Genomic DNA, 25,329 nt, shown 5'->3' on the forward strand with positions numbered 1-25,329 from the left:
CATGTGGGATCTTCCCAGACCGGGGCACGAACCCGTGTCCCCTGCATCAGCAGGCGGACTCTCAACCACTGCGCCACCAGGGAAGCCCTGGTGGTGCCTTTTAATAAACAAAAGTTTCTACTTTTGTAGTTCAATTTACCGATCACTTCCTTAGGGTTAGTACTTTTCAAGTCCTGTTTTAAAACTCTTTGCTGACCCCCAAGGTCATGAAGATATAGGTTTACTGTATCTTCTCTGCATTTTTTTTTCATTTCACAAGAAGATCTACAAACCATCTCTAATTGATCGAATTGTATCCATTTTGTTTGTAGGTTTTTTTGATTTTCTACTCTACTTCATCACCTTGAGTGACATTATTTTCCCTTTCTTTCCAATCCTTACACCTTTTATTCTTTTTCTTGCTTATGGCATCATGAGGACCCTCATTACAACACTGCTAAGATAGGCATCCATGCCTTGTTTCCAATGCTGGGGGGAAATATTTTACCTAGCGGTTTCTTGTGGCTCCATGGATCGGTTTCCCATTGCTGCTGTAACAAATTACCACAGACTCCGTGGTTTAAAACACACACGTTTATTAGGGTTCTAGAAATCAGAAATCCAAAATGAATCTTACAGGGCTGGAAGCAAGGTGCCCCCAGAGCTGGCTCCTTCTGGGGCTCCAGGGGAGAATCTCTTTCCCGCCTTTTCCAGCTTCTAGAGGCGCCTGCGCTCCTCTACCCCCGAGAGCAGCCTCTTCCCGTCTCCGTGGTGTCTCCCCAGCTCTGCTTCTGCTGCCACTCTGCCTGCTGCTGTTCCAGGCCTCCGTCCTGTAGGGCCCCTTGTGATTACATTGGGCCCATGTGGGTAATCCAGGACCATCTTCCTGTCTCAAGGTCCGTGATCACATCTGCAAAACCCCCTTTCTGTATAAGGGAACACAGTCACAGGCTGTGGACTAGGGCACGGACGTCTTTGGGGGCCGTGAGTCAGCTCACCATTCTTCCTTTGATCAGATCAGGGATGTCTGCTTCTGTTCCTAGGTTGCTAAGACTTTTATTCAAAGTAAGTTTTGAATCTTAAAAAACACTTTTCCTGCCATCTATTGAAATGATCATGTGATTTTCTTCCTAATTCTGTTAATGGGGTGTAGTACGTTGCTTGATGTGTAAATGTTAAACCGACTGAGTTTCTGGAAGAGTCTGCCTGGAATGATCACCATTCTGGGTTTGGGGCTCGTCTTCACATCACCCATTGATTCCCTTCACGTTAGCGCTAAACATTCCCTTCTTCCCTGAATGCAGATGCCGCTTCTGCTTCGGAAGCTGGTCTTGGAGTAGCTACTTACGGCTGCGTGGCCTTGGGGGGCTTCTAACCTCTCGGTGCCTCTGTTTCCTCACAGGGGCCGCAGCGTTTCCCACCTCATTGGGTCGTTCCGAACATTAGTCCTTGGTAACTACCGCAGTTAACCTCTTCCACAGAGGCCGGCTGCGCTGCCAGAAAGCAGGGTGGAACTGACACAGCCCCTGCTGACTCCCTCCCATGGGCTGGGGCCAGGAGCAGATAATTTTTCTCTATTCTTCTCAGCCTGAGCACAACTCAGTTTTTAAAACTCTTTTCTGATAGGAGCTAATCCTTACAGAAAAGTTGAAAAAAAAATTTGTAGCGTGCCCGTGTTTAGGCTTCTCTGACCCCTCCTCATGAGGGATGCGCGTCCTGGGCACGTCCGGGGTCAGGATGCAGACTCCTCTCACCCGGGCTGGTGTGGAGGCTGCCAGGCTTCTCCACTGCAAGCTCGTTTCGCTGCGGGAACTGACACATGTCTTGTGTGGAGGTGCTTTGAGACTCTCAGGGCATAACTTCATGTCCCTTTAACGGCATCCTCTTTCTGGGGGTGAGGGCGTAAAATGGGACCGACCTCCAGGAAGGCAGGTCAACCTAAGTCTCTGAAGCCTGGAAACTGCTCACAGCCCTCTAGCCTCCCTTCGGAAAGTCACTCCGAGGGCCAGTCAGTGATGGCGCAGTGGAGGACTCAGGATGTCCAGGGCGGTGCCGTGGGGCCCGCATTTGCCATGTGAGTGTGCCGCGTGAAGCAGTGAGTTACGGTAGCCCTTAATATTTCCTTATGCTGTCCACAAAGAGTTAGTAACTTTAAAGTGTTTCTTTTTAAGGAAGATATAGAATTATCAAAAATGTGTATTGAAAAGTATTAGGAAAACAATACCCCCAGAAATGTTATCAGCAGTTGTTTAAAATGGAGGAGTTCTTTTTTATATATGATATTTTCTTTTACTTTCGAATTTTTTTTTTTTTTTTTTTTTTGCGGTACGCGGGCCTCTCACTGTTGTGGCCTCTCCCGTTGCGGAGCACAGGCTCTGGACGCGCAGGCTCAGCGGCCATGGCTCACGGGCCCAGCTGCTCCGCGGCATGTGGGATCTTCCCGGACCGGGGCACGAACCCGTGTCCCCTGCATCGGCAGGCGGACTCTCAACCACTGCGCCACCAGGGAAGCCTGAGATTTTCTTTTTTTAACAATAAACCCTGTTTCTTCTAAATCAAGGGTAGTGGGGGAAGAAGCAACCATAGTTTTGAGCCCTTAGTTTGGTGCCCTGGGTTCCATCTTCTCTGACACCAGTGGGCTGTGCTGTGGGAATCTCCCCCTTACTACTGGGAGGGAGGCAGCAGGACTGGGGTCCTTGGCAGCCCTCACGTCCCAGATTCCTGCCCTGCCTTCCCCGACTTCAGGCACTCTGCCCTCACCAGCTCCCAAGCTCAGCCTTCCCCTGGGAGGCTCAGGGAGACCCCTGCAAGGACAAAGCGCAGGGCTCCCCCTGCCCCCTGCAGGCAGGTGCCTCAGCTCCAGGGTCAGCTGCTTCCATCACTTACAAAGGGCAGGTGGAGCTTCTCTCCCCTATGGACTGGGGGTTCCCGAGACTTTCAGCGAGAGAGGACAGAGGGCCAGGAACATAGCACAGGTCTGAGACACAGGAAGGTCTGTGTTCACAAGGTCTCTTTCAGATGGCAGGGACAGAAGCCCGAGTCCAAACAGGTTAAACCAGAGCTGGAAGGTGCAGGGGTGGACTTCAGGCACAGCTGGATCCAAGAGAACATTCGCTGCTCGCTTGTGCTTTCGTGGAAGCTCCCTTGCTGGGCTGGGAGGGTGCCGGGACCCCAGAGGCCCAGATCACCGGCTGGAAGAGCTGGCTTGTTTCTCCAGCGAGGCATCTCCCTCCCCAGGATCTGCAATTGTTCCCGACCAGTCAGCCAATCCTTTCCATGTGTCTGGGGACCTGGATTTCTTCTTGCTCAGAGACCAGGAGCGGAATAAGTCTCTATCAGTGAGTATCTGTCGAGGAGTAGCCTGCCCGCAGCTCCTTCCTCCCTCACACGGCAGCAGCCACACTGCCCTTTGCTCAGGTCACTGTCTCACTCTGGAATAGTCAATGGCTCACCACTTGCGATGAAAACCACTCGCAACTGCCTGGCCCCAGGTCTCTTGTCCCACTGTCTTACCAGCTTCATCACCACTGTTCCTGGGCTGTTGTCAGGCTGGGGGAGTTTCTGTGGCTACAGCCTCAGCCAACATGCCTTAACTTCTGCTGTCCCCTGCATGAGGTGCTGTCCCCTCCTGAGACTCTCCCTGACCTTCAAGGGCCTAGGAAACCCCCTGCATGCTCTAACCTTGCACAGTCCCCCTCACTGGAATTCTGGGAGGCCAGACATACACACACGCACACACACACACACACACACACACACACACACACACACGCCCCAGGCCGTGTTTCTGGGACATACTCTCACATGCACAGGCAAGGCCTGCGTCCCGGGCTCCCTCATGGGCTGACTGTGTCCACCCCGACTCAGGGCTCAGCATCTGAGGTTCCTTAGAGCAGTGGCTCCCTCTGTGACCCTGACCAGGACCAAGGACACACAGGGACATGCAGGTCCTCCAGCCCCACCCCTGTGCCTAGGATCCAGGCGGTGCCATCGGTGTTCCCCACCTCCTGCCTGGAAGGCGGAGCGACAGAGACATAGAGCCACTCTGAGCGGCACTCATGGCAACACGCACACACAGGACTTCCCCTTTCTCCACCAGTGCCAGCACAGCCTGGACATTCTTCTCCCTGCCTGACGCAGCCTCAGGGAGCCTCTGCCTTCCTTCCAAAGCCCCTGTCCCCACCTCACACTCCTCTACCCAGCACAGCCCCGACCTCCTCACACTGACCCCAAGCAGCTGCCCAGTGTCTTTAAATTGCAGACCTCCTGCCACTGGAATTCTAGCGGGTGACATTTTCCTAACTTCACTGTACACGGATGTGCAAATTAGGGTCCCGCCACAGGCTAGAGGTGGGATAGGTGTTGCACGCGGCAGGGCCAGCAGGAAGTAGAATTTGACCAGGGGAGGCCAAATGAAGACCCACGTGAGGGCTTATCTGATCGGGCAGTCGGGGTCCTGAGCCAGCAAGATCCCTAGGGCTTGGACAGCAGGAGGGGCTGGGCACTAGGCCTCGGGAAGAAGAGTCCCTCACCCCACCCTATCCTGAGACCCTCCCAAGTGAAGGGCTGGGGCCGGATGCAGTCCTGGGGGTGGCTGGCCAGAGGCCATGCAGGGTGGAGAATAGGTCGGGAGGTGCAGAGCCCCACACGTGACCACGGGCTGCCCACAGTGAGTAGGGAGCTTGCAGATCAAACTTGGGATTTCCAGTTTCTTTTGGAAACTCCGAGGATCTACTTTCCCTCAACGTCGGTTTGTCAAGATTTAGCAAATCACAATACAAGACACTCAGTTTAAGTGTGAACTTCAGACAAACGAGGATCATGTCTAGTGAGTGTGTCCCTGCACCACTGATCTGGAATGCGTATCTGAGCTGGCATCCTGTGGTTCATCTGGCGCCCCGCCTCCCTGTCAACCGCTGGGCAGCTGTGCTCAGGTACCCAGAGCAGTTCCCGCAGGCTCACAGCCCCAGGGTCTTCTCCGCAAGTCACTCCGCACGTGCGCGCCTCCGCAGCGTGCGCGCTTCCGAAGCCCCCGCCGCCCTGGACAGGGCGCCGAGGAGAGGGCTGGTGGGCGGGAGAGGGGTGGGTGGCCGGCCCCGCCCGACCCCGTTGCCCTACACCGCCCACCCCAGGATCGGGAGCAGAAGAAGCAGCTGCGGGTGCACGAGAAGATGACCTACTCGTCCAACGTGGCGGCCAAGCACGCCAGCCTGCGGCGCGAGCTGCAGCTGGAGGACGAGGTGGCGGAGCAGGGGGCGCGTGCAGAGCAGCTACGCATCTTCCACGAGCAAACGGCCTGGAAGCTCTCCATGACCCGAGGTGCGCCCCGCCCCCCAGCCATGACGCCCCAGAATCCTGTCTTCGCCCTTGCGGTCTGAGCAGTGCGTTTAAAGGGCTCGGGAGATGCGGGGCTGTGGTGCAGTGTGCGTGTGTGGCCGGGGTCTTCTCTGTGCCTGACCTTTGCCTCCCGGGGTACAAGGATGAATTCCACATGGTTTGCTGCTCTAAAAGCCTTTGAATCCCAACATTGCACGCATTCTGAATGCTGACCTGCACAGTGAACGCAGGCTGGACAATGTATAAAATGTAGGCACTTCCCTTGGTGGCGAGCATCTGAGCTTCAGCATTGAATGGCTTCTCTGTCCTGGACAAGTCAGCTTTGTACCGCAGCTTCCGCTCCTGGCTGGTAACAGTACCAGCCTCATGGGTGGTCAGGTTCAATGTCTTCAGACACTGCAGGTACTGAGAGGGAGCTATGTGTGTGTGTGACCTGTTATTATTTTTATGACCCTGTAGGAAATCTGAAGTACCAAAAATGCACTAATACCCTGCCAGTGAAATATAAACCAGTAAACTAGAAAGAAGCAATTGAGATCAGAGAGCCCTGGACCCCATGGGCTACAGGGGCCCTGAATGTGAATTTGAGCGTGGAGAGACCGCCAGCCTCTACCCCTGACGCCCGAGGCTTGTTGTTTTGGGTAGGAAGCCCTGAGCTTGCTTGGATGTTTTGGGTGTGGAGCTCTGCACCAGGGAAGCAGCGCTGCATGTGTTTTGTCTCTGCCTCACTGTCCATTTCTGAGACCTGGGAGCAGCAGGTGGCATCTGGGTGGGGAAAGCTGGACCCAGCAGGTCTGACTTCCAGTGAGGAGCCCGGGGAGGCCAGGCCAGACCTCAAGACTGAAAATGGAACTCGTGTACCACACCGGCTTCTTCGGGAAAGGAGAGGATTTGAGGGAAAAGGCCGAGAGCCCCACGGTTCCATCCACAGCTGGAGGCCTTCCTCTCCAGAAAGGCAGGGAAGGAGGCCCGCATGGGCCTTGAGCCCAACTGCGGTGCCTCCCTGCTTGTGTTCTGGAAGGTACACGTAACTTCCACCTGGCTGAAACCCTGCCAGGGTAGACTTAGCTGCTGCCCACATTGTGTGCTTAGGGAACCCCAAGGAGAGATCATGCTGCCCCATCTTTCTCTCACCGCCCCCATTCTCTCACTGTCCTCGCCGATAGACCTTTCATTATTAAGTCCAGCCAGGTAAAACTTCCAGGGTGGGCGTGTCCAGAGCTTCATTCCAGGTGAGAAGGGTGCTACAGCAAGAGAGACTCGAGTCAGACATACGGAAGGACTTCCCACCTGGCCAGTCTCTAGCCATGGAGGCTGTACTATGTCAGCAGAGCCTGCTTTCCTTTTGCTGGAGCCAGAGCTGGCTCTCTCGCAATCCCTGTAGTAATCTGGGCCTCACAGCCAGGCGTAGCACCAGGCCGGCAGGCCGGCTCCGCACTGCCTGGCTATGCCTACCCAAGGCTGCAGGCTTGGGTCTCTCTCCCACTTCCTGCCCGCCCCAGATGCCTTGTGCCTCTTGTTGCAGAAAGGAAGATGGAACCTGATAACATACACAGCTACATCGCCCAGAAGCGGCAAACATTCCTCCTCCAGGTAGGCTGGCTGCCCCGCGGGCCCAGCGGGCTGTCCCTGTGCGGAGCGTGACTCCCGCTTCGGTGCTCTCAGTACGCCCTGGATATGAAGCGGAATGAGATCCAGCGGCTGGAGAGGCTGGCGGCCAAGGAGGAGGCCGAGCTGGAGCGGGCGGAGAAGTTTCTGGAGAAGGACGCTGCTCGATTTGAAGAGTTCCTCAGGGAGAACGACCGCAGCTCCCTGCAGGCCCTGAGAGTGTGAGCTGCCCGGACCCCAGCCTGTGCACACCCACCACCCAGCCAGCCAGGCCCCTCCTTGGCAGCTCCCCCGCCTCCCGCCTTGACTGAAGGCAGAGTGCACACCCCTCCTGCACACCCTGTGATTGGCTCCCTCCCCGCCCCACCCCCAGGGCTGAGAAGGAGACCAAAGCGAAGATGGAGACGATCCTCGAGATCCGCGATCTGACCACCCAGATCATGATCATCAAGAGGTGAGGTCAGGCGGCAAGCCGGGCCCTGCGCCCTCCGGGCCGGCACATCTCCGGGAGCCAGAGGAGCCCCATACAACACAAACCTCTGAGCCTCGGCTCTCTAGGGACCCCAAGCCCTGTGGGGCTTTTTCAGATGAGGCGACCGAGGCCAGGAGAGAGTCGGGGGCCTTCCTGAGGCCACACCACCGGGGCAGGGCTCGCTCCACCCTGAGAGCGGCTGCAACTCAGGGGGTGTGAGCCGCACTGGTCCCGGCAGGGCGGCCTCCTTCCCCGCACACGGAGTTCCGGCGCCTGTCCTTCGGGGGAGGCCTGGGAGCTCTGGGCCCGGCCTCCCCTCCTAGGGGCCCAGGGACGGAGCCTGACTTCGCCTGTCCCCTCCCGGGTCTAGTGAAATCTCCAAATTTGAAGACACTCTGCAGCGTTACAAGATCTACAAGGATTTCCTGTACAAGCTGTCGCCCAAGGAGTGGCTGGAGGAACAGGAGAGAAAGCGCTTAGCTCTCACAAGGACCAGGGAGGCGGTCGAGGCCTCCAAGGAGAACGTGCTGTTCTCTACACTCGGGGACAAAGGTAGCGGGAGAGAGAGGGCGTGCCGGGTGCCCCTAGAGCCTGTGTCCAGCTGGCTCCAGGCCCCTTCCCCTGCTCGCAGAGCTCCCCCACCGGGTTCAGCCCACACACTCCTGGGAGAATTGCCGGCTCTCAAAGCAAACCTTCCTCCTGCCGCTGAGGGGGACCTCGGGGAGGGTCCTGGGGAACTCTGTGCCCCTGAGCCATCTGAGAGTCCTCCCGTGCTTCCTGTAGGACCAGAGATCAAGGGCCAGACGGATCTCAGAGGTATGTGGCTGCCCCAGGTTGGAGGGGCCCTGCTCCGGGCTGGGGCAGATGGACAGCCCTCCTCTGCTTCCTCTAGAGGAGCAGGGCCCAAAGAAGGCCACCAAGCTCCTGCAGGTCCCGCCCAGCACTGTCAGCCACCAGGGGGGCCCCCAGCCCAGTGGGCCTGTCAGGCTGGACCCCAGGTGAGTGGGCTTGGTGGGGGGTGGGCGATGGAGGTGACTGGCCTGCTGTGGAGCGGCCCCCAGTGGCTCCGGCCGGGGCACCCCAGCCGGGGTGAGAGGGTCAGGAGGGGCTGTTTCTAGCCTGGACGGTCTGGAGTCAGACTTAAGCCTGAAAAGCGAGATGTTTCCCAAGCAAAACTTTCTTTTTGTCTGATTTGGTGAACTTGAGTTGGGGTGGCCCAGTTGGGCGCTGGTGGGACAGTCAAAGGTACACAGATGAAGCAGCTAGGTGGGCGCCTGGGACAGGACACACCTGCCCACGCCCTCTGTGGCAGGAGTGCCGGCTGGCGGCTGGCAGAGCCTCTGAGCCTTTCAAGAGAATCAGGAAGTCTGGATTTTCATATGGAAGTCCCAAATTTTAACTGTGACAGTTACTTTTAAGTCTTTTAAAAAATATGGTAAGGGACAAGCAAATCAGACAGATTCAGACCCGGTGACTTGCCCCATGGTCCCTCCGACACTCTACCTCTGGGACCCCCAAGCCCCCCGGGCTCTCCTGGGTCTCTTCCTGCAGTGCCCCTCCACCCCCCCACGCCCGCTGTTCTCCAGCTGTGACAGGTGACAACGGGACAGACCTCCTGCCCCACTCCCTCCTCCATGTCCCCTCGCTCCTCCAGCCCAGCCACCCCAAACCCCGGCCCCTCCTGCAGAGCTGCGCACGCAGCGGGGAGGGGACTGGGGCCCTGAGCAGCCAGGCGAAGCTGGAGCCCTGGCTCCGCTTCCAGCACCTGCCCTCGGGGCCAGGGCTGCAGAGGCCGGGAAGTTTCAGCAAAGCACTGCCATGATCGCACTTGGGTCTTCTGCTACTTTCTTCTCTGATACTGTAGTGTTGTGGACATATCACCAACTGCACAAGCCACGCAGGTGCAGCAGGTTAACTCTGGTCCCAGGAACCCCTGTCGGGGGTGCTGTTTCCAGCTGAAGAAGTTACATGTGTGTGCTTCCTTGCCCTACGTTGCCCTCAGCCCTGGAGCTCCCAGCAACAGGCTCCTGTCGGGACAGACCCTGAGAACAGAGGTCTGGGCCCCGCCCTCTACTAGCCATGTGACCAGGGCCACTGAGCACGTGTGGGCAGGTTGTGGGCTGCATGAGGCACTTGGCCGAGAGGGCAAGGGGGGGCTAAAGCCCAGCCCAGCCCCAGGCTCTGTCTTCCTGGAAGGAGGATTCTTAGAAGGGCACCTTCTGGGCCAAGAGTGACCTTGGCAGGTGACTGGCTCTCTGAGGAGCATGTTTCTCATTTGCCGAATGGGCATCAATGTGCACACGGGGTGGGGCACAGGCCTGGGAGTGTGTTAGCTGTCGGCGTGGGCCCTGCGCTGTCATCTCTGTACTTCACGATGGTCGGGGCCTGGAGTCTCTCAGGCCTCGGCCCAGCTCTCCCCGGCTGCAAGCCACCCTCGCCAGCCCCGGGGCCAGCAGAACCTGTGTGTCTGCATAGGGTGCAGGCTGGAGCAGGCCAGGAGGGGTGACGAAAGCAGGTTTGAGGTCGGTCCAGGGCCCCCTGCAGTGTCGCGGCCCAAGCAGCCTTTCCTGTGGCCTCTGGGCCCACCCAGCCTGGTCCCTGCCCCGTGGCATGCGTGTCACAACAGCTGTGCGTGGGACCAGCAAGGACACGTGGCACGGCCGAATCTGACAGAGGAGGTGGGCAGAAGAGGCGCACGGTGAATGGGGAGCCGCAGGTGCACAGCTGCTGAGCACCCGGAGTGCGGGAAGGAGCTGGTGGGGAGGGGCAGAGCCGCCTTGGGATGGGGGCTCACAGGCCCCGAGGGTGCGAGCTGTAGTCTGACTGGAATGAGAGGAGCTAGTTGGGTGCTGACCCTCTCCCCCTGGCTGCCGTGTGACAGCTGGGGGCCGAGAGGAGCCCAGCGCCACCTTCTCGGCAACTTGAGGGACAGAGGAGGGGGCGAGGGGCGGGTGTCACGCCCTCAGGCCTCCCCGACCCCGTGTCTCCGCAGGGCCTGTTCCACCCTCCCCGTGCAGGAGGACCCAGAGAGCGACGGGGAGGTCAGTGCCCGCTCTGGGCGGGGGCTGCAGGAGCCGGGCCCGCGCCGTCCAGCAGCTCCACGTGGCTCTGGTTGCAGGAGCTGCAGCTGTACTTCACGGAGCCCCAGCAGCTCCTGGATGTCTTCGTGAAGCTGGAAGAGCAGAACCTCTCACTGGTCCAGAACACCCAGGAGATGGAGGAGGCCTTGGAAGAGCTGAGCTTCACCCTGAAAAACACCCAGATCCGCATGTAGGTCTCACGCTGCCAGGCGCCCGGGCAGCGAGGGGGGTCTGTCACTGGCTTTCCTCCTGGGACCTCCCACAGCAACTGGGAGCTGGGCTGTGCACTCCCCGCCCTATGCATGGCTTCAGTTTTCTGGAAAGCTCCATTTGCGGACTTAAGGCCTGGCTCTGGGGAGAGGGTGTGTCTTCTTGGGCAGGGGGCTGGGGTTGGGAGCAGGTCAGGCCCCTCCCCACCCTGGAGCAGCCTGTACGCAGAGAGGGAAATCTCCAAGGCCCTCTCGCGCAGGGCCTTACTGCTGACACTAGGACCCCCAGAGCTGGTCTGGGCAGGGTCAGGCCGGGGCACCACGTGAGGCCTGCTGGGAGCCAGGAATCATCCATTTATTCCCAAACAGTGGCTAAGCGCCTGTTCTGGGTCAGGCTGGGGTCTAGGCTCTCCAGGGATAAGGTAAGGCCCTGCCTCGTGAGCTGACGGCCCATGGGAGCAGACTTAGAGGCTCACAGATTTGACTTGTAGGTAGTAACACATGCGAGGAGGAAAAGAAAGAGTGACATAAGAAGGAGGCCGAAGTGGAGGGTTGCAGCAGATGGGAGAGGGTAGGGGAGGCTTCCAGGGGAAGGTGTCCTTTAAGCCAGGCACTTCCTGAGCAATGGGAGGCCACATGGAGATCTTGGGGGAAGAGGGCTGCGCGCAAAGGGAAGGCATGTGTAAACACCCTGAGGTGGGAGCCGGCCCAAGGCTGTGAAGTCCCAGGGGAACCATGTTCTTCAGGGCTCAGTCTTGCTGGGCTGCATCTGCCCTGGAGAATTTCCTGCTGAGGGGCTCCAGAATAATACAGAAACGCAAGCTCTCAGGAAAGACGGTTTCCTGGAACCTGGGAAGTGGCAGAGATACAAAGAGAGATGAGCTGGGGAGAGGCAGGCGGCCTCCCAGACTCCAAGAACCTGCTAGAGGACATACACATGAACCCATAGGCCTCACCGCAGAATCCTGGAGGGGCTGTCTGGTAGCTGGTCTTCAGCCAGCTGAGCCATCCCCAAGATCACCAACAGTTTATTTCCAGAGGAGACACAGCCCATATGCATTTAACTTACATGAACTCAACCATCGTTTCTAAAATAAAATAAGGAAGAAAGAAAAAAGAGAAAGAAAACTTCGGGACTTCCTTGGTGGTCCCGTGGTTAAGACCTCACCTTCCAATGCAGGGAGTGTGGCTTCGATCCCTGATCAGGGAGCTAAGATCCCACATGCCTCACAGCCAAAAAACCAGAAACTTAAAGCAGAAGCAATATTGTAACAAATTCAGTAAAGGCTTTAAAAATGGTCCACATCAAAAAAATCTTAAAAGAAAAAACTCAAAAAATACAACAAACAATTTGAGTAGGGCTATTAAGGAAATTGTATTAATAATTAATAACCTTCCATGGGCTTCCCTGGTGGCGCAGGGGTTGAGAGTCCGCCTGCTGGTGCAGGGGACACAGGTTCGAGCCCTGGTCTGGGAAGATCCCACATGCCGCAGAGCAACTGAGCCTGTGCGCCACAACTGTTGAGCCTGTGCTGTAGAGCCCGCGAGCTGCAGCTACTGAGCCCGCACACCACAGCTACTGAGCCCGCACGCCACAACTACTGAGTCTGTGTGCCACAACTGCTGAGGCCCACATGCCTAGAGCCCATGCTCCACAACAAGGGAAGCCACCGCGGTGAGAAGCCTGTGCACTGCAACAAAGAGTGGCCCCCACTCGCTGCAACTAGAGAAAGCCAATGTGCAGCAACAAAGACCCAACACAACCAAAAATGAAAAAAAACAAAAAACAAAAAACAAAACCTTCCAAAACACAAGTTACCAGGGCCAGATGGATTTACTGGTGAATTCTACCAAACATTTAAGGAAGAGATAACAGTTTTCTACAGTCTCTTCCAGATGATAGAAACAGAGGGAATACCTCCTAACTCCTTCTCTAAGACCAGCATTCAGCGTTAACCTACCTAGTGACAAAACCAGACAAAGCCATTACAAGAAAAGTACAGTATCTCTCATGAACAGAGATGTAAAAATCCTCAACAAAATATTAGCAAATTGAATTCAACAATGTATAAAAAGAATTATACACCACGATGAAGTGAGATTTTTCCCGGGTATGCAAGGCTAGTTTAACATTTGAAAATCAATTAATGTAATCCACCACATCAGTAAGCTAAATAAGAAAAAAGCACATGATCATATCAATGGATGCAGAAAAAGCATTTGAGAAAATCTAATACTCATTCATCATAAAAACCCTCAATAAACTAGGAATAGAGGAGAATTTCCTAAACTTGATATAGGATGTCTATAAAAGCCCTACAGCTAACGTCATACTTAAAGCTTTCTTGCTAAGATCAGGAACAAGGCAAGGATGTCCTCTGTCACCACTCCTTTTCAACATCATACTAGAAGTCGTAGCTAATGCAACAAGGCAAGAAAGGGAAGTAAGAGGTATACAGGCTGGGAAGGAAGAAATAAAACTTTCTTTGTTCACAGAACACATGGTCATCTGTGTAGAAGAAATGAAAGAATCAACAAAAAAACTCCTGGAACTAGTAAACTATTATAGCAAGGTAACAGAATACAAGGTTAATATACAAAAGTCAATCACCTTCCTATATATTCGCAATGAACAAGTGGAATTTGAAATTGAAGATGTATTAGCGTCCCCCAAAATGAAATGCTTATATAGCTAACAAAATATGTACAAGATCTATATGAGGAAAGCCACAAAATTCTGATAAAAGAAAGCAAGCCATGTTTATGGGTAGGAAGACTCAAATATGTCAAAATATCGGTGCTTCCCAACTTGATTTACAGATTCAGTGCACTCTCCATCAAGATCTCAGCAAGTTGTTTTTATGGATGTTGAAAAACTGATTCTAAAATTTATGTGGAGGCAAAAGACCTAGAAGAGCCGACTCAGTATTGAAGGAGAAGATCAAAGTTAGAGGAACACTACCCAACTTCAAGACTTAATTGGCAAGAGAAAAGACATAGAGATCAATGGAACAGAATAGAGAACCCAGAAATAAACCCACATAAATGTGATCAACTGATTTTTCACAAAGGGACAAAGGTCGTACGATGGAACAAAGATAGTCTTTTCAACAAATGCTGCTGGAACAACTGGATGTCCACATGCAAAAAAAAAGGAATCTAGACACAGACTTTACACCCTTCACAAAAACTAACTCAAAAATGGATCACAGACGTACATCTAAAATGCAAAACTATAAAACTAGAAGAAAATATAGGAGAAAACCTAGATGACCTTGGGTACGGTGATGACTTCTTAGACACAACGCCAAAGAAGACAATCTGTGAAAGAAAGAATTGATAAGGTGCACTTCATTAAAAATATAAAATTCAGCTTTATGAAAAGCAATGTCAAGAGAATGAGAAGATAAGCCAGAGACTGGGAGAAGATATGTACAGAATATATGATAAAGGGCTGTTGTCCAAAATATACATTGTTAAAAATTTAATATTGTTAAAAATTGTTAAAATTTCACAATAAGAAATAAACAAGCTGATTAAAAAAATGGGCCAAAGATCTGAACTGTCACCTCATCAAAAAAATAGTCAGAGGGCAAAAAAACACATGAAAAGATGCTCGGCATCATAGGTCCTCAGGGAAATGCAAATTAAGACAACAATGAGAGGGAATTCCATGGCGGTCCAGCGGTTAAGACTCCGAGCTTTCACTGACGAGGGCTCGAGTTCTATCCCTGGTCAGCGAACTAAGATCCCACAAGCTGTGAGGCGTGGCCAAAAACAAACAAACAAAAAAACCCCGAAATACCATTACACACCCATCAGAATGACCAAACTCAGAGCACTGACAGCAGCAGGTGCTGGCGAGGTTGTGGAGCAACAGGAACTCTCATCATTGATGGAGGTGCAGCCACTTTGGAGGGCAGTTGGGCAGTTTCTAACGAACCAAACGTACTCTTGCCTTAGGATTCAGCTGTCATGCAGCTTGGTGTTTACCCAAGGCGTTAAAATCTTAGGTCTACATCAAAACCTGCACATAGATGCTTATAGCAGCTTTAGTCATAATTTATTCAAAACCTGAGAGCAACCAAGATGGGTTTCAGGAGATACAACCAGACAGTGGAATGTTATTTGGTGCTAAAAAGAAATGAACTGTCGAGCCGTGAAAGGACGTGGAAGAAACTCAACTGCATATGACGAAGTGAGAGAAGCCAATCTGAAGAGGCTACAAAACTGTATGGTTCCAACTATACGACATTCTGGAAAAGGCAAAACTGTGGAGGCAGTGAAAAGATCAGTGGTTGGGCTTCCCTGGTGGCGCAGTGGTTGAGAGTCTGCCTGCCGATGCAGGGGACACGGGTTCGTGCCCCGGTCCGGGAAGATCCCACATGCCGCGGAGCGGCTGGGCCCCGTGAGCCATGGCCGCTGAGCCTGCGCGTCCGGAGCCTGTGCTCCGCAACGGGAGAGGCCACAACAGCGAGAGGCCCGTGTACCGGAAAAAAAAAAAAAAAAAGATCAGTGGTTGCCAGGAGTTGGGGGGCGGAGGGATGAATAGGGAGAACCCAGGATTTTTAGGGCAGTGACAATACTGTATGTGACACCACAATGATGGGTAAAGCCCACATCCATAGAATGTGCACCACCAAGAGCGAACCCCAGTGTTAACTATGGATTCTGGGTGATAATGATGGGCCCATGTGCCTTCATCAGTTGTGGTAAGCGGACCACCCTGGCGCAGAATGCCAATAGTGGGGGAGGTGGGGGGCAGGGGAAATTTGGGAAATCTCTGCACCTTGCGCTCAGTTTTGCTGTGAACCTAAAACTGCTCTAAAATATGAAGTCTGTATTCAAAAAATATATACAACAGCAAATGAGCAGTGTATTCCCACAATGGAAGCAAGAGTGGCCGTGTTAGAGACAGTGTCCTGAAACTCTCAGGAGTGCCACAGTGGAGTCAGGCAGAGCAGCCAGGGCTGGGCTCACGCCATGGCACCAGCAGGCGAGCGGATGGACAGTGCGGCCTGCCCACAGCACTGTCATTGGGTGTCCACCGCTGCTGTGACAAATTAGTGCAAACCGAGGGGCTTAAAGCAACCAGAATTATTCTCTTACAGTCCTGGAGGCCAGAATCGTGACATGGGTCTTGCTGGGTTAAAATCAGGGTGTTGGCTTCGTTCTTCCCGGAGGCCCTGAGGGAGAGCCCTTTTCTGACCCTTTCCAGCTTCCAGAGGCCACCTTGCCCTTGCATTTTGAAGCCAGCAATGCCAGCGGAGGCCTCCTCCCCTCACATTGCTTGACTCTCTTTCCTGCCTCTGTCTTCCGTTTACAAGGACCCTTGTGATTACAGTGGGTCCAACCAGATAATCCAGGACCATCTCTCCATCTCAAGGTTAGCTGGCTAACAGCCTTAATTCCATCTGCAACCCTGGTTCCCCCTTGCCAGGTAATGTAATATATTCACAGGTTCGTGGGATTAGGGCACGGACGTGTAAAGGGGGCCGTTACACACCGTACAAATCTACTGAGCAGTAAAAAGGAACAGACTATCACGCCAGCCAGTGATGCGGGTGAGGGAAAGAAGGCAGGCACCAGAGAGCACCTACTATCTTATTAACCGGGAGGGCTGGAACCAACTGTGTTTGTGATCCATTGCTGCGTCGCAAATTACCCCAGAACTTGGTGGCTCAGTCTAACACACATGTATTATGTCAGGCTTTCTGTGGGTCAGGGACCTGTGCACGGCTGGGCTGGCTTCTCTGCTCCGGGGCCTCACGGGGACTGCTGTCCAGGTGGAGGCTGGGCTGCAGTCGTCCCAAGGCTCTGAGCTCTGAGCTCGTGCACACGACTGTTGTCAGGATTTGGGTCCTGGCTGATTCTAGGCCAGAGGCCACCCTCAGTCCCTGCCACGTGGGCTCCTGGATAGGGCAGCTTGTGTGCAAGCCGGAAAGCCAGCGGAGAGAGTCTCCTAGCAAGACGGAAGTCAGGATCCTCTGTAACCCGGTCACAGAAGGGACGTGCTGCCCACATTCCACTGGTGAGGGCAAGTCGCTGAGTTCAGCCTGAGTTCAGGGTGTGAGCATCTTTGAGAAGCCAAAGTGAATGGAGACTTCAGCCCATCAGGTGCCTTTGGCGGGGGAAGGGGAGGGAGGAGACCGAGGGGCACGAGGAAGTTTGGGGGTGTGAAAAGGCCCTGTGCCTCGATTATGCTGGTCCTTACACAGCGTGTACATTTGTCTAGCCCTGCCGTATACACAAAATGGTACATTTCTGATACGTAAATTAAACCGCAGCCACAAAATATTATTTGGTGAATTCAGGACTTCTTAAGGCTGACTTGGCCAGTTGCCCCTGTACATTGACTGGGCGCGTAAGGTTGCAGGACGAGCGGACAGGGCATCATATATTCTCTGTCAAGGGCACCGCACGTGAGGAGTCGCCTGTGACCCTGAGGGCGAACACCTCCTTGAATCGCACGCTGGCTCCCTGGCTTCCTGCCTCAGGTCCCAGCCCTTTCCCTGCTGTGAGTTGCTTGAGACGCTCACTCCCTGGGCCCTCCAAGGAGAGCCCAGACCAGGAAGATGGGCCCGAGACACACAAGAGACACAGGACAGGCTGAGGTAAGGACAGAGCCTGAGCGCCAGGGTCAGTTCTCTGTCTCCAGACAGGGCAGAGGTGATGGGACCAGACAGAAGCCAAGCGGAGGTGCTCAAGCCAGAGGGAACCCGAGCCCCTCCCAGCTGTGCCATAGTGACCACAGGAGCAGGAAAGAGAAATTAAGCCTCAGTCCCTTCCTGGAAACCGCACAAACCTTCCTCCAAGAAGGACCAGCCCAACCAGGAAGTCAGAAAATGTGCAGGAAGGAATCCAGCAGAACCCCAGACACCATCGCTGGAGGTGAGGGTCAGCCCTGCAGTAGCTGGGGCCACCGGGACAAGGCCAGCCACACCCAGCAGGAAGTACTTGCCCATGCCGGCCTCGGCTGAGGCCACACGCCGTGTAGGCTGAGTCTTGGCAGCCACGCGAGGCACCTGCCGCCCATGACTGCCACTCAGACGTGGAAACGAGCTTCCATAGCCCGGTGGACACCAGCCCGCATGTCAGCCTCCGGCCCAGGCTCCATCCCGACACTCGATTAAAGCGACACAACTCACCTTAGGTCCCGGGACTGGGCTTGCGCTGACTTCCAGCTCTAAAGAGAAGCCAACAAAAACTGTCATCGGAAACAGGAGAAAAAACATTCACGAAGGGGATGAGTTTGAGAAATCCTAGTAAACGTAGACACTGTGAGAATTAGGAGAACGTCTTAATTCCTCTCTGGAGAGGCTTCAGCCCCGCCGGGGAAAGAACCACCGGGGCACAGGAAAGCCCACCGGGGTTAAGGGCGTGATAAGGACTGAACATGGCCGGCAATCAGGCAGGCAGAGTGGGCAGTAGGCTGGGACAGCTACCAGAGCTCCAAGGAGAAGAACAAGGTGGCAGTGCAGGAGAAAGGGCAGGGCCCAGGGCTATGCCTGCAGGTGACGAGTGGGAGGAATTCCAGGTGCCAACAGACGGAAGGCAGGAGAGGCAAAAGCCAGTGCACCGGCAGGTGAAAACCGCCCTGGACTGAACCCAAGGCCCAGGTGCAGGGACAGGAGCTCACACTGGACACCTCCACAGGGATAAGACCGAGAAGAAAAAGCTACGATGCTGGAGCAGACAAGGAAAACAAACAAAACCCAGGTCCTATAAAGGAACCAGAGCCAAGTGTGTGTCATTCGTTTCCTCCAGAATCCTAATGCCAGGGTCTAGGCGAGCACGGCTCTCAAGTTTGAGGGGTGAGAAGGATCTCTTCTTCTTCTTTTTTTTTTTTTTGCGGTACGCGGGCCTCTCACTGTTGTGGCCTCTCCCGCTGTGGAGCACAGGCTCCAGACGCGCAGGCCCAGTGGCCACGGCTCACGGGCCCAGCCGCTCCGCGGCATGTGGGATCCTCCTGGACCGGGGCACAAACCCGTGTCCCCTGCATCGGCAGGCGGACTCCCAACCACTGCGCCACCAGGGAAGCCCTGTAGTTTTAACTTCTTGAGGAGCGGTTTTTCAATGTGAAAAGGCCCTATACCTTGATTATGCTGGTCCTTACACAGCATGTACATTTGTGAAGCCACATCGAATGGTATACGTAAAATGGGTACATTTCTGATATGTAACTTAAACCTTGATAACAAAATATTATTTGGTGAATTTAGGACTATTTCGAAGATCTGTTATTAGGTGGGTTAATGTTTATAATGTTTATAATTGTTATATCTTCTAGCTGTATTGAACCTTTTATTAATATATAATTTATTAATATATAATGTTCTTCCTTGTCTCTCGTAACCTTTTCTGATTTAAAGTCTGTCTGATATTAATATGGCCACTCCTGCTATCTTTCGATTATATTTGCATGGAATACCTTTTTCATCCTTTGACTTTCGACCTGCTTGTGTCTTTGGATCGCGAGTCTCTGATAGGCAGCGTCTAGCTGGGTCATGTGTTTTTACCCATTCTACCAATCTCTGTCTTCTGATTAGAGAGTTTAATCCATTTACGTTTAAAGAAATTACTAATACGGAGGGACTGACTTCTGTCATCACGCTATATCCAGCTTTATAGCTCTTTTATTTTAATCTCTCATTTCCTGCGTTACTGTCATCTTTTGTGTTTAGCTGATTTTTGTAGTGAAACATTTACATTCCTTTCTCCTTTCCTTTTGTGTATGTTTTATAGCTCTTTGTGGTTGCCACGAGGATTACGTTTACTAACCTAAAGTTATAAATAACACTCAAATTTGAATCTCTATCAGCTTAACTTGAATAACATGCTAAAACTGCTCCTTAACAGCCCTGTCCCTACCCCTTTAAGTGGTTGCTGACGTCTTCATACATCGTGTGCCCCAAAACATAAGCTAACAATTCTTTCAATGCATTAGTCTCTTAAATTATGTAGAAAACAAGATTTGGAGTTACAAACCAACAAGTTTCAGTAATATTAGTTTTTACACTACTGATTTTTTCTTCTTTAAATGTATCAGTCTTATAAATCATAGAAATAACAGAAAGTACAGTTACAAGCCTCTGTTACCGTAATACTGGCTTTTGTACTTGCTGATGTATTTACCTTTATTGAGATTTTTATTTCTTCACGTGGCTTCAAGTTACTATCAGTAACCTTTCATTTCACCTGGCAGGACTCCTCTGGGCATTTCTTGCAGGACAGCTCTAGTGGTCACCAAGTCCCTCAGCTTTTGTTCATCTGGGAATGTCTTGATTTCTCCACTTTTAAAGGACCCTTTTGCCAGATGTAGGATTCATGGTTGACTTTTGTTTTTTTCCTTTGAACACTTTGAATATATTGGCCTCTGTCTTCTGGCCTCCACAGTTTCTAAAGAGAAATGTGCTGAAAATGTTATTGAAGATCCTTTGGATGTGGGGATTTGCTTCTCTCTTGCTGCTTTCAAGATTCTTTGGCTTTTGATTATCCTGTGATCGTTTGTTATAATGTGTCTCAGTGTAGGTCTCTTTGACTTCCTCATACTTGGAGTTCTTTGAGTTTCCTGGATGTTTATATTCATCCAGTTTGCAAACTTTTCAGCCATTATTTCTTCAGATATATTCTCCGCCTCTTTCTCTCTCTTCTCTTTCTGTGACGCCCACAATGCATATATTGGTCCTCTTGATGTTGTCCTACAGGTTCCTTAGGCTTTGTTTGCTTTTCTTCAGTCTTTTCCTTTCTGTTCCTCAGCCTCCATAGTTTCCATCGTCCTCTTTTCAAGATCACTGACTGTTTTTTCTCCCTGCTCAAATTTGCCTTTCAATCCCTCTAGTGAATTATTTATTTCAATGATTGTGTTTTTTAGCTCCAGATTTTCTTTTCTGATTTCTTGTTAAGTTTTCTACTTCTTTGTGCATATTTCCATTTTGTTCACACATCATTTTCTCGACCTTCTCCACATCTTCTTTTAGTTCTTTGAGCATCTTTTTTTTTTTTTTGTGGTACACGGGCCTCCCACTGTTGTGGCCTCTCCCGTTGTGGAGCACAGGCTCCGGAAGTGCAGGCTCAGTGGCCATGGCTCATGGGACTAGCCGCTCCGTGGCATGTGGGATCTTCCCGGACCAGGGCACGAACCCGTGTCCCCTGCATCGGCAGGCGGACGCTCAACCACTGCGCCACCAGGGAAGCCCCTCTTTGAGCATCTTTTAACACAGTTTTTTAAAAGTCTTGGTAGTATACCTGCCATCATGTTTTTTTAAGGAACGGTTTGTTTGTTTTTCCTGTCAATGGGCCATACTTTCTCATTTCTATGTGTGCCTTGTGAATTTTTGGTAAAACCTGAATATTTGAGTCTAATAATGTGTTAACTCTGGAAATCACATTCTGTCTCTTCCCCAGGGTTTTCTGTTTATTGTTGCCATTGTTTGTTGGTTTTGGTTTTTTTGATTGTTGTACGCTATCTTTGTGCTGAGAATCAGCCTGAGGTGTAAACTTAAGGTCTCAGGTCTTTTCTGAGACTTTCCCTTGTGGATGCTGCCACAGGGATGGAGGTGGGGGATAGGTAGCTGTTACTGTGCTCAGTGCTGAAAGGGACAGAAATTAACACAGTGTTACATCAGAGTCTTCCCCTAGAAACTGCAAGCCTCAACAGACTCCAGAGTTACAGAAGAGCTCCATCACAGTTCTGCCAGTGCAACAGTGGTCTGGATGGGGAGGTAGACTCCTGGGGCTTCCTACTCTACCATCTCCCCCTACTTCAAAATATGTTATTTTTGTTCTTTTTGCTGCTATTTCTGCAGGAAAATGGTAACTCCTTCTCTTTTGCTTGGTCTTTGAATGACCTTTATTCACATTTGGTTCTGCTCGCTTTTCTCTCTCTCTCTCTGTCTCTTTAATACCAGTTCAGCAAACTTTCTGAGTATATGTCCCCAGGTATTTATGAAGGGATTCCCTTTCTTGTTACTGTCTATAAAACCTATTATAACTTCTCCAGTTCAGCCCAGTGGCTCTAAAAAAATTTCAAACACATAAACATATACAAAAGTAGAGAGGCGGGACTTCCCTGGAGGCCCAGTGGTTGAGACTTCGCCTTCTAGTGCAGGGGGTGCGGGTTCGACCCCTGGTCAGGGAATTAAGATCCCACATGCCTCGGGGCCAAAAAACCAAAACGTAAAACAGAAGCAATATTTTAACAAATTCAATAAAGACTTTAAAAATGGTCCACATCAAAAAAAAATCTTCAGAAGTAGAGAGGATGGTATAATGAGTCTCCAGGATCCCATCACCAGCTTCACCAGTGATCAACTTGTAGCCAATCTCCCTTCACCTAGACCCCACCCACTTCCCTATGTCCCATATTATTTTTATAAATTTATTTATGTATTTATTTTTGGCTGTATTAGGTCTTTGTTGCTGCGTGCAGGCTTTCTCTAGCTGCAGTGAGCAGGGGTTACTCTTTATTGTGGTGCATGGGCTTCTTATTGGGGTGCATGGGCTTCTCATGGCGGTGGCTTCTCTTGTTGTGGAGCATGGGCTCTAGGCGCGTGGGCTTCAGTAGTTGTGTCATGTGGGCTCAGTAGTTGTGGCTCGTGGGCTCTGGAGTGCAGGCGCAGTAGTTGTGGTGCATGGGCTTAGTAGCTCCGCGGCATGTGGGATCTTCCCGGACTAGGGCTCAAACCCATGTCCTCTGCATCGGCAGACAGATTCTTAACCACTGTGCCACCATGGAAGTCCCTCCCATATTATTTTGAAGCAAATTCCAGGCATTGTATCATTTAATCTTTAACTGTTTCAATAGATACTTCTAAAAAGATGAGGCCTCTTCAAATTAACCACAATGCCATCATAGCATTAAAAAAAGAAATCCTTAATATTGAATATTCAGAATCCATAAACGGAGTTTTTCAATCATTAATTTGAATTAGAATCCAAATAAGATCAATACTCTGCAATCAGTTGTATCTTTAAGTCCCTTTCAACCCATAGGTTCCCGCCCTGTGTGATCACTTTTCCGGTGGCAAAACGCTCCTCGGGTGCTGTGCGTTGGATTCCCCGGGGGATCTTGCTTTTTTTTAATCTCAGTATCTTTTAACTGAAGTACAGTCGATTTACAATGTTGTGTAGCTTCTGCTGCACAGCAACGTGATTCCGGCACGCAAACACGTACATGTATGTTTAAATAGTTCTTTCCGTTATGGCTCATCACAGGGTACTGAGCACAGTTCCCTGTGCTCTACAGCAGAACCTTGTTGTTTATCCATTCTGCATATCATAGCTTAGATCCGCTAACCCCACACTCCCACTCACTCCGTCCCTCCCTCAACCTCCTCCCCCTTGACAACCACAAGTCTTTTATCTCTGTCTGTCGTCTGTTTCTGTTTCGTAGATAGGATCATTTGTGTCATATTTTAGATTGCACATATAAATGATGTCATATATTTGTCTTTCTCTTTCTGACTTACTGTACTTTGTAGGACAATCTCTAGTTGCATCCATGTTGCTGCAAATGGCGTTCTTTTATTCTTTTTTTTTTTTTTTTACTTTCTGGCTGCACCCTGTGGCATGTGGGATCTTACTTCCCCAACCAGGGGTTGAACCCGTGCCCCCTGCATTGGAAGCACGGAGTCTTAACCACTGGACCACCAGGGAAGTCCTATTACATTCTTTTTCATGGCCGAGTAGTATTCTATTGTATATATGCAACACATCTTCTTTATCCGTCTGTCCACGGACACTTAGGTTGTTTCCATGTCTTGGCTGTTGTGAACAGTGCTGCTCTGAAAATGGGGATGCATGTATCTCTTTGGATTAGACTTTTGTCTGGATACATGCCCAGGAGTGGGATTGCTGGGTCGCATGGTGGCTCTATTTTTAGCTTTCTGAGGATCCTCCATACTGCTCTCCACAGGGGCTGCAGCAGCTTGCATTCCCTCCCACGCTGTAGGAGGGTTCCCGGGGATCTTGGTAAGTGAAGTCTCTAGTTGGGCAGGTCCTGGGTGGGGCCTGGACCCTGCGGTTCTGACAGATGTGCCGGTGATGTGCACGCTGGTCTGAAAGGACCGACACTGAGCAGTGTGTCCCTCATGCCCTGCGTTTCCTGAGACTTTTCTCCTTTACCAGTGGGATCTGGTGGTAGAGAAAAGCCTGTGACCCAACAATTTGACATTTAAAGAGAACTAGTGGGGAATAGGTACCTTTTTATCCCAATTACCTGGAGAAGAAATAGAACAACAAAATTACCCCCCGGCCCCCAACCTGGTCCACGTAGCAGAGGTGCCGGCTGTAGGGTCACTCATGGGTCCAGGCACTGGACGTAGAGGAAGCTTTACAAAACAGGCTAGAACCGAGTGCAATCACATACCCTTAGGAGATGCATCACTGACCCCAAACGCACCTGCCCTTTTGGTGGGCACTCAGGGTTGGAGGGGTGTCCGGCCTCTGTTATTGTCCCGGGCAACCTGCGTGCACCCCACAAGGGCCCGGGGGGAGGGTATGTGTGAGCTGCATGTGGCCTCTCAGGCCATCTGCCTCTGAGAGCCCAGGAGAGCTGGCCAGACCAGGTCAGGATCCCTCATGCTCAGGCTTCTGGCCTCAGCCCCACAGCCATGGGGCTGCAGCCCGGGGGGGGCACTGGGAGGCTGAGGCCTGTAACCCTGTGGCGGTGCGTGTGACGGACCGGTGGCCCCCAGTGGGCAAAGGAGCAGCAGCCCATGGCACTTGGCCTATAAAGGAGAAAATGTCAGTAGGTTCCATCAACCAATGCGCAGAGCCACAAAATCACCGTAGGGGTAAGGGACACCTCTAGGCCTCCCGGCACTGCTGGCTGAGTGGCCAATGTCCTGCTTACCCTGGCCAGGACTTGCATGCAGCCGCCCGTACAGGACGGCCCCACGACCACCCTAAGAGCCAGGATTCCTGCTCCAGAAACCCCAACATACAACGGTCAGTATCTGCCATGATTGTGAAAGATTTAAAAAACTTCTCAATATATTATTTCATGTAAGAGTTGATTGTTGCTGTCCTATTCCTAAGAGAATTGAAAACATGTCCTCACCAAGCCCTGTCCTGTCAATGTCCATAGCAGCATTATTCCCAAGAGCCTAAAGGTGGGCAGTACCCAGGTGTCCAGTGGTGAAGAAGCCATCAGCAAAGTGTGGCCTCTGTACACAGTGCACTACTGCAGAGTCATAAATGGACCACAGCGGTCACAGAAAGGAGTGAAGCTCTGATACGCGCTACAACACGGACAGACCTGAAAACATTATTCTGAATGAAAGAGCCAGACACAGAGGGACAAATGTCATGTGGCTCCATGTTACTGAGATATCCAGGAGGCAAAGTAGGGGAGACGGAAGAGTGGGAGTGACCGCCTGGGTTTCTCCCCAGGTGGTGAAAATGTTCTAAAATTAGATTATGGTGATGGTTGTACACCTTTGCAACTCTACTAAAAACAACTGAATTGTACACTTGTGAAGAATTTTATGGTGAATTATATACCTCAGTAAGGCTGGTTTTTGTTTTCGTTTTTTTTTTTAGTGTGGCTTGTTAAAGATCTTACATTTTCCTCCTGCATCTCACCAGCGCCTCTGACCCTGGGCCTCACCCAGCCCTCGGCATGCGGCAGAGGCCGGCAGGC

At 51.9% G+C, this 25,329-nt stretch overlaps 1 protein-coding gene across 8 annotated transcripts in view; it reads left to right on the top strand.

Annotated features, from left to right (window-relative positions):
- The window catches only part of CFAP100 (cilia and flagella associated protein 100), a 45,961-nt gene that overhangs the window by 17,035 nt on the left and 3,597 nt on the right, over positions 1–25,329 (top strand). For 3 of the 8 annotated variants that reach the window (XM_029244370.1, XM_029244369.1, XM_029244371.1), the window contains 8 exons: positions 3,217–3,317; positions 5,112–5,298; positions 6,842–6,909; positions 6,982–7,145; positions 7,298–7,378; positions 7,767–7,948; positions 8,180–8,394; positions 10,389–10,666. In XM_029244370.1, coding sequence (XP_029100203.1) covers positions 3,217–3,317; positions 5,112–5,298; positions 6,842–6,909; positions 6,982–7,145; positions 7,298–7,378; positions 7,767–7,948; positions 8,180–8,394; positions 10,389–10,666 — 1,276 coding nt within the window. Of the gene's footprint in view, positions 1–3,216; positions 3,318–5,111; positions 5,299–5,598; positions 5,958–6,841; positions 6,910–6,981; positions 7,146–7,297; positions 7,379–7,766; positions 7,949–8,179; positions 8,395–10,388; positions 10,667–23,601; positions 23,658–25,329 lie in introns of those variants that run through there. The other 5 variants (XM_029244373.1, XM_029244376.1, XM_029244372.1 and 2 more) reach the window with 5 other exon arrangements.

This window comes from Monodon monoceros, unplaced genomic scaffold, assembly GCF_005190385.1.
Source record: "Monodon monoceros isolate NGI ecotype Baffin Bay Population unplaced genomic scaffold, NGI_Narwhal_1 Super_Scaffold_3, whole genome shotgun sequence".
In the NCBI taxonomy this organism is placed as follows: Eukaryota; Metazoa; Chordata; class Mammalia; order Artiodactyla; family Monodontidae; genus Monodon; species Monodon monoceros.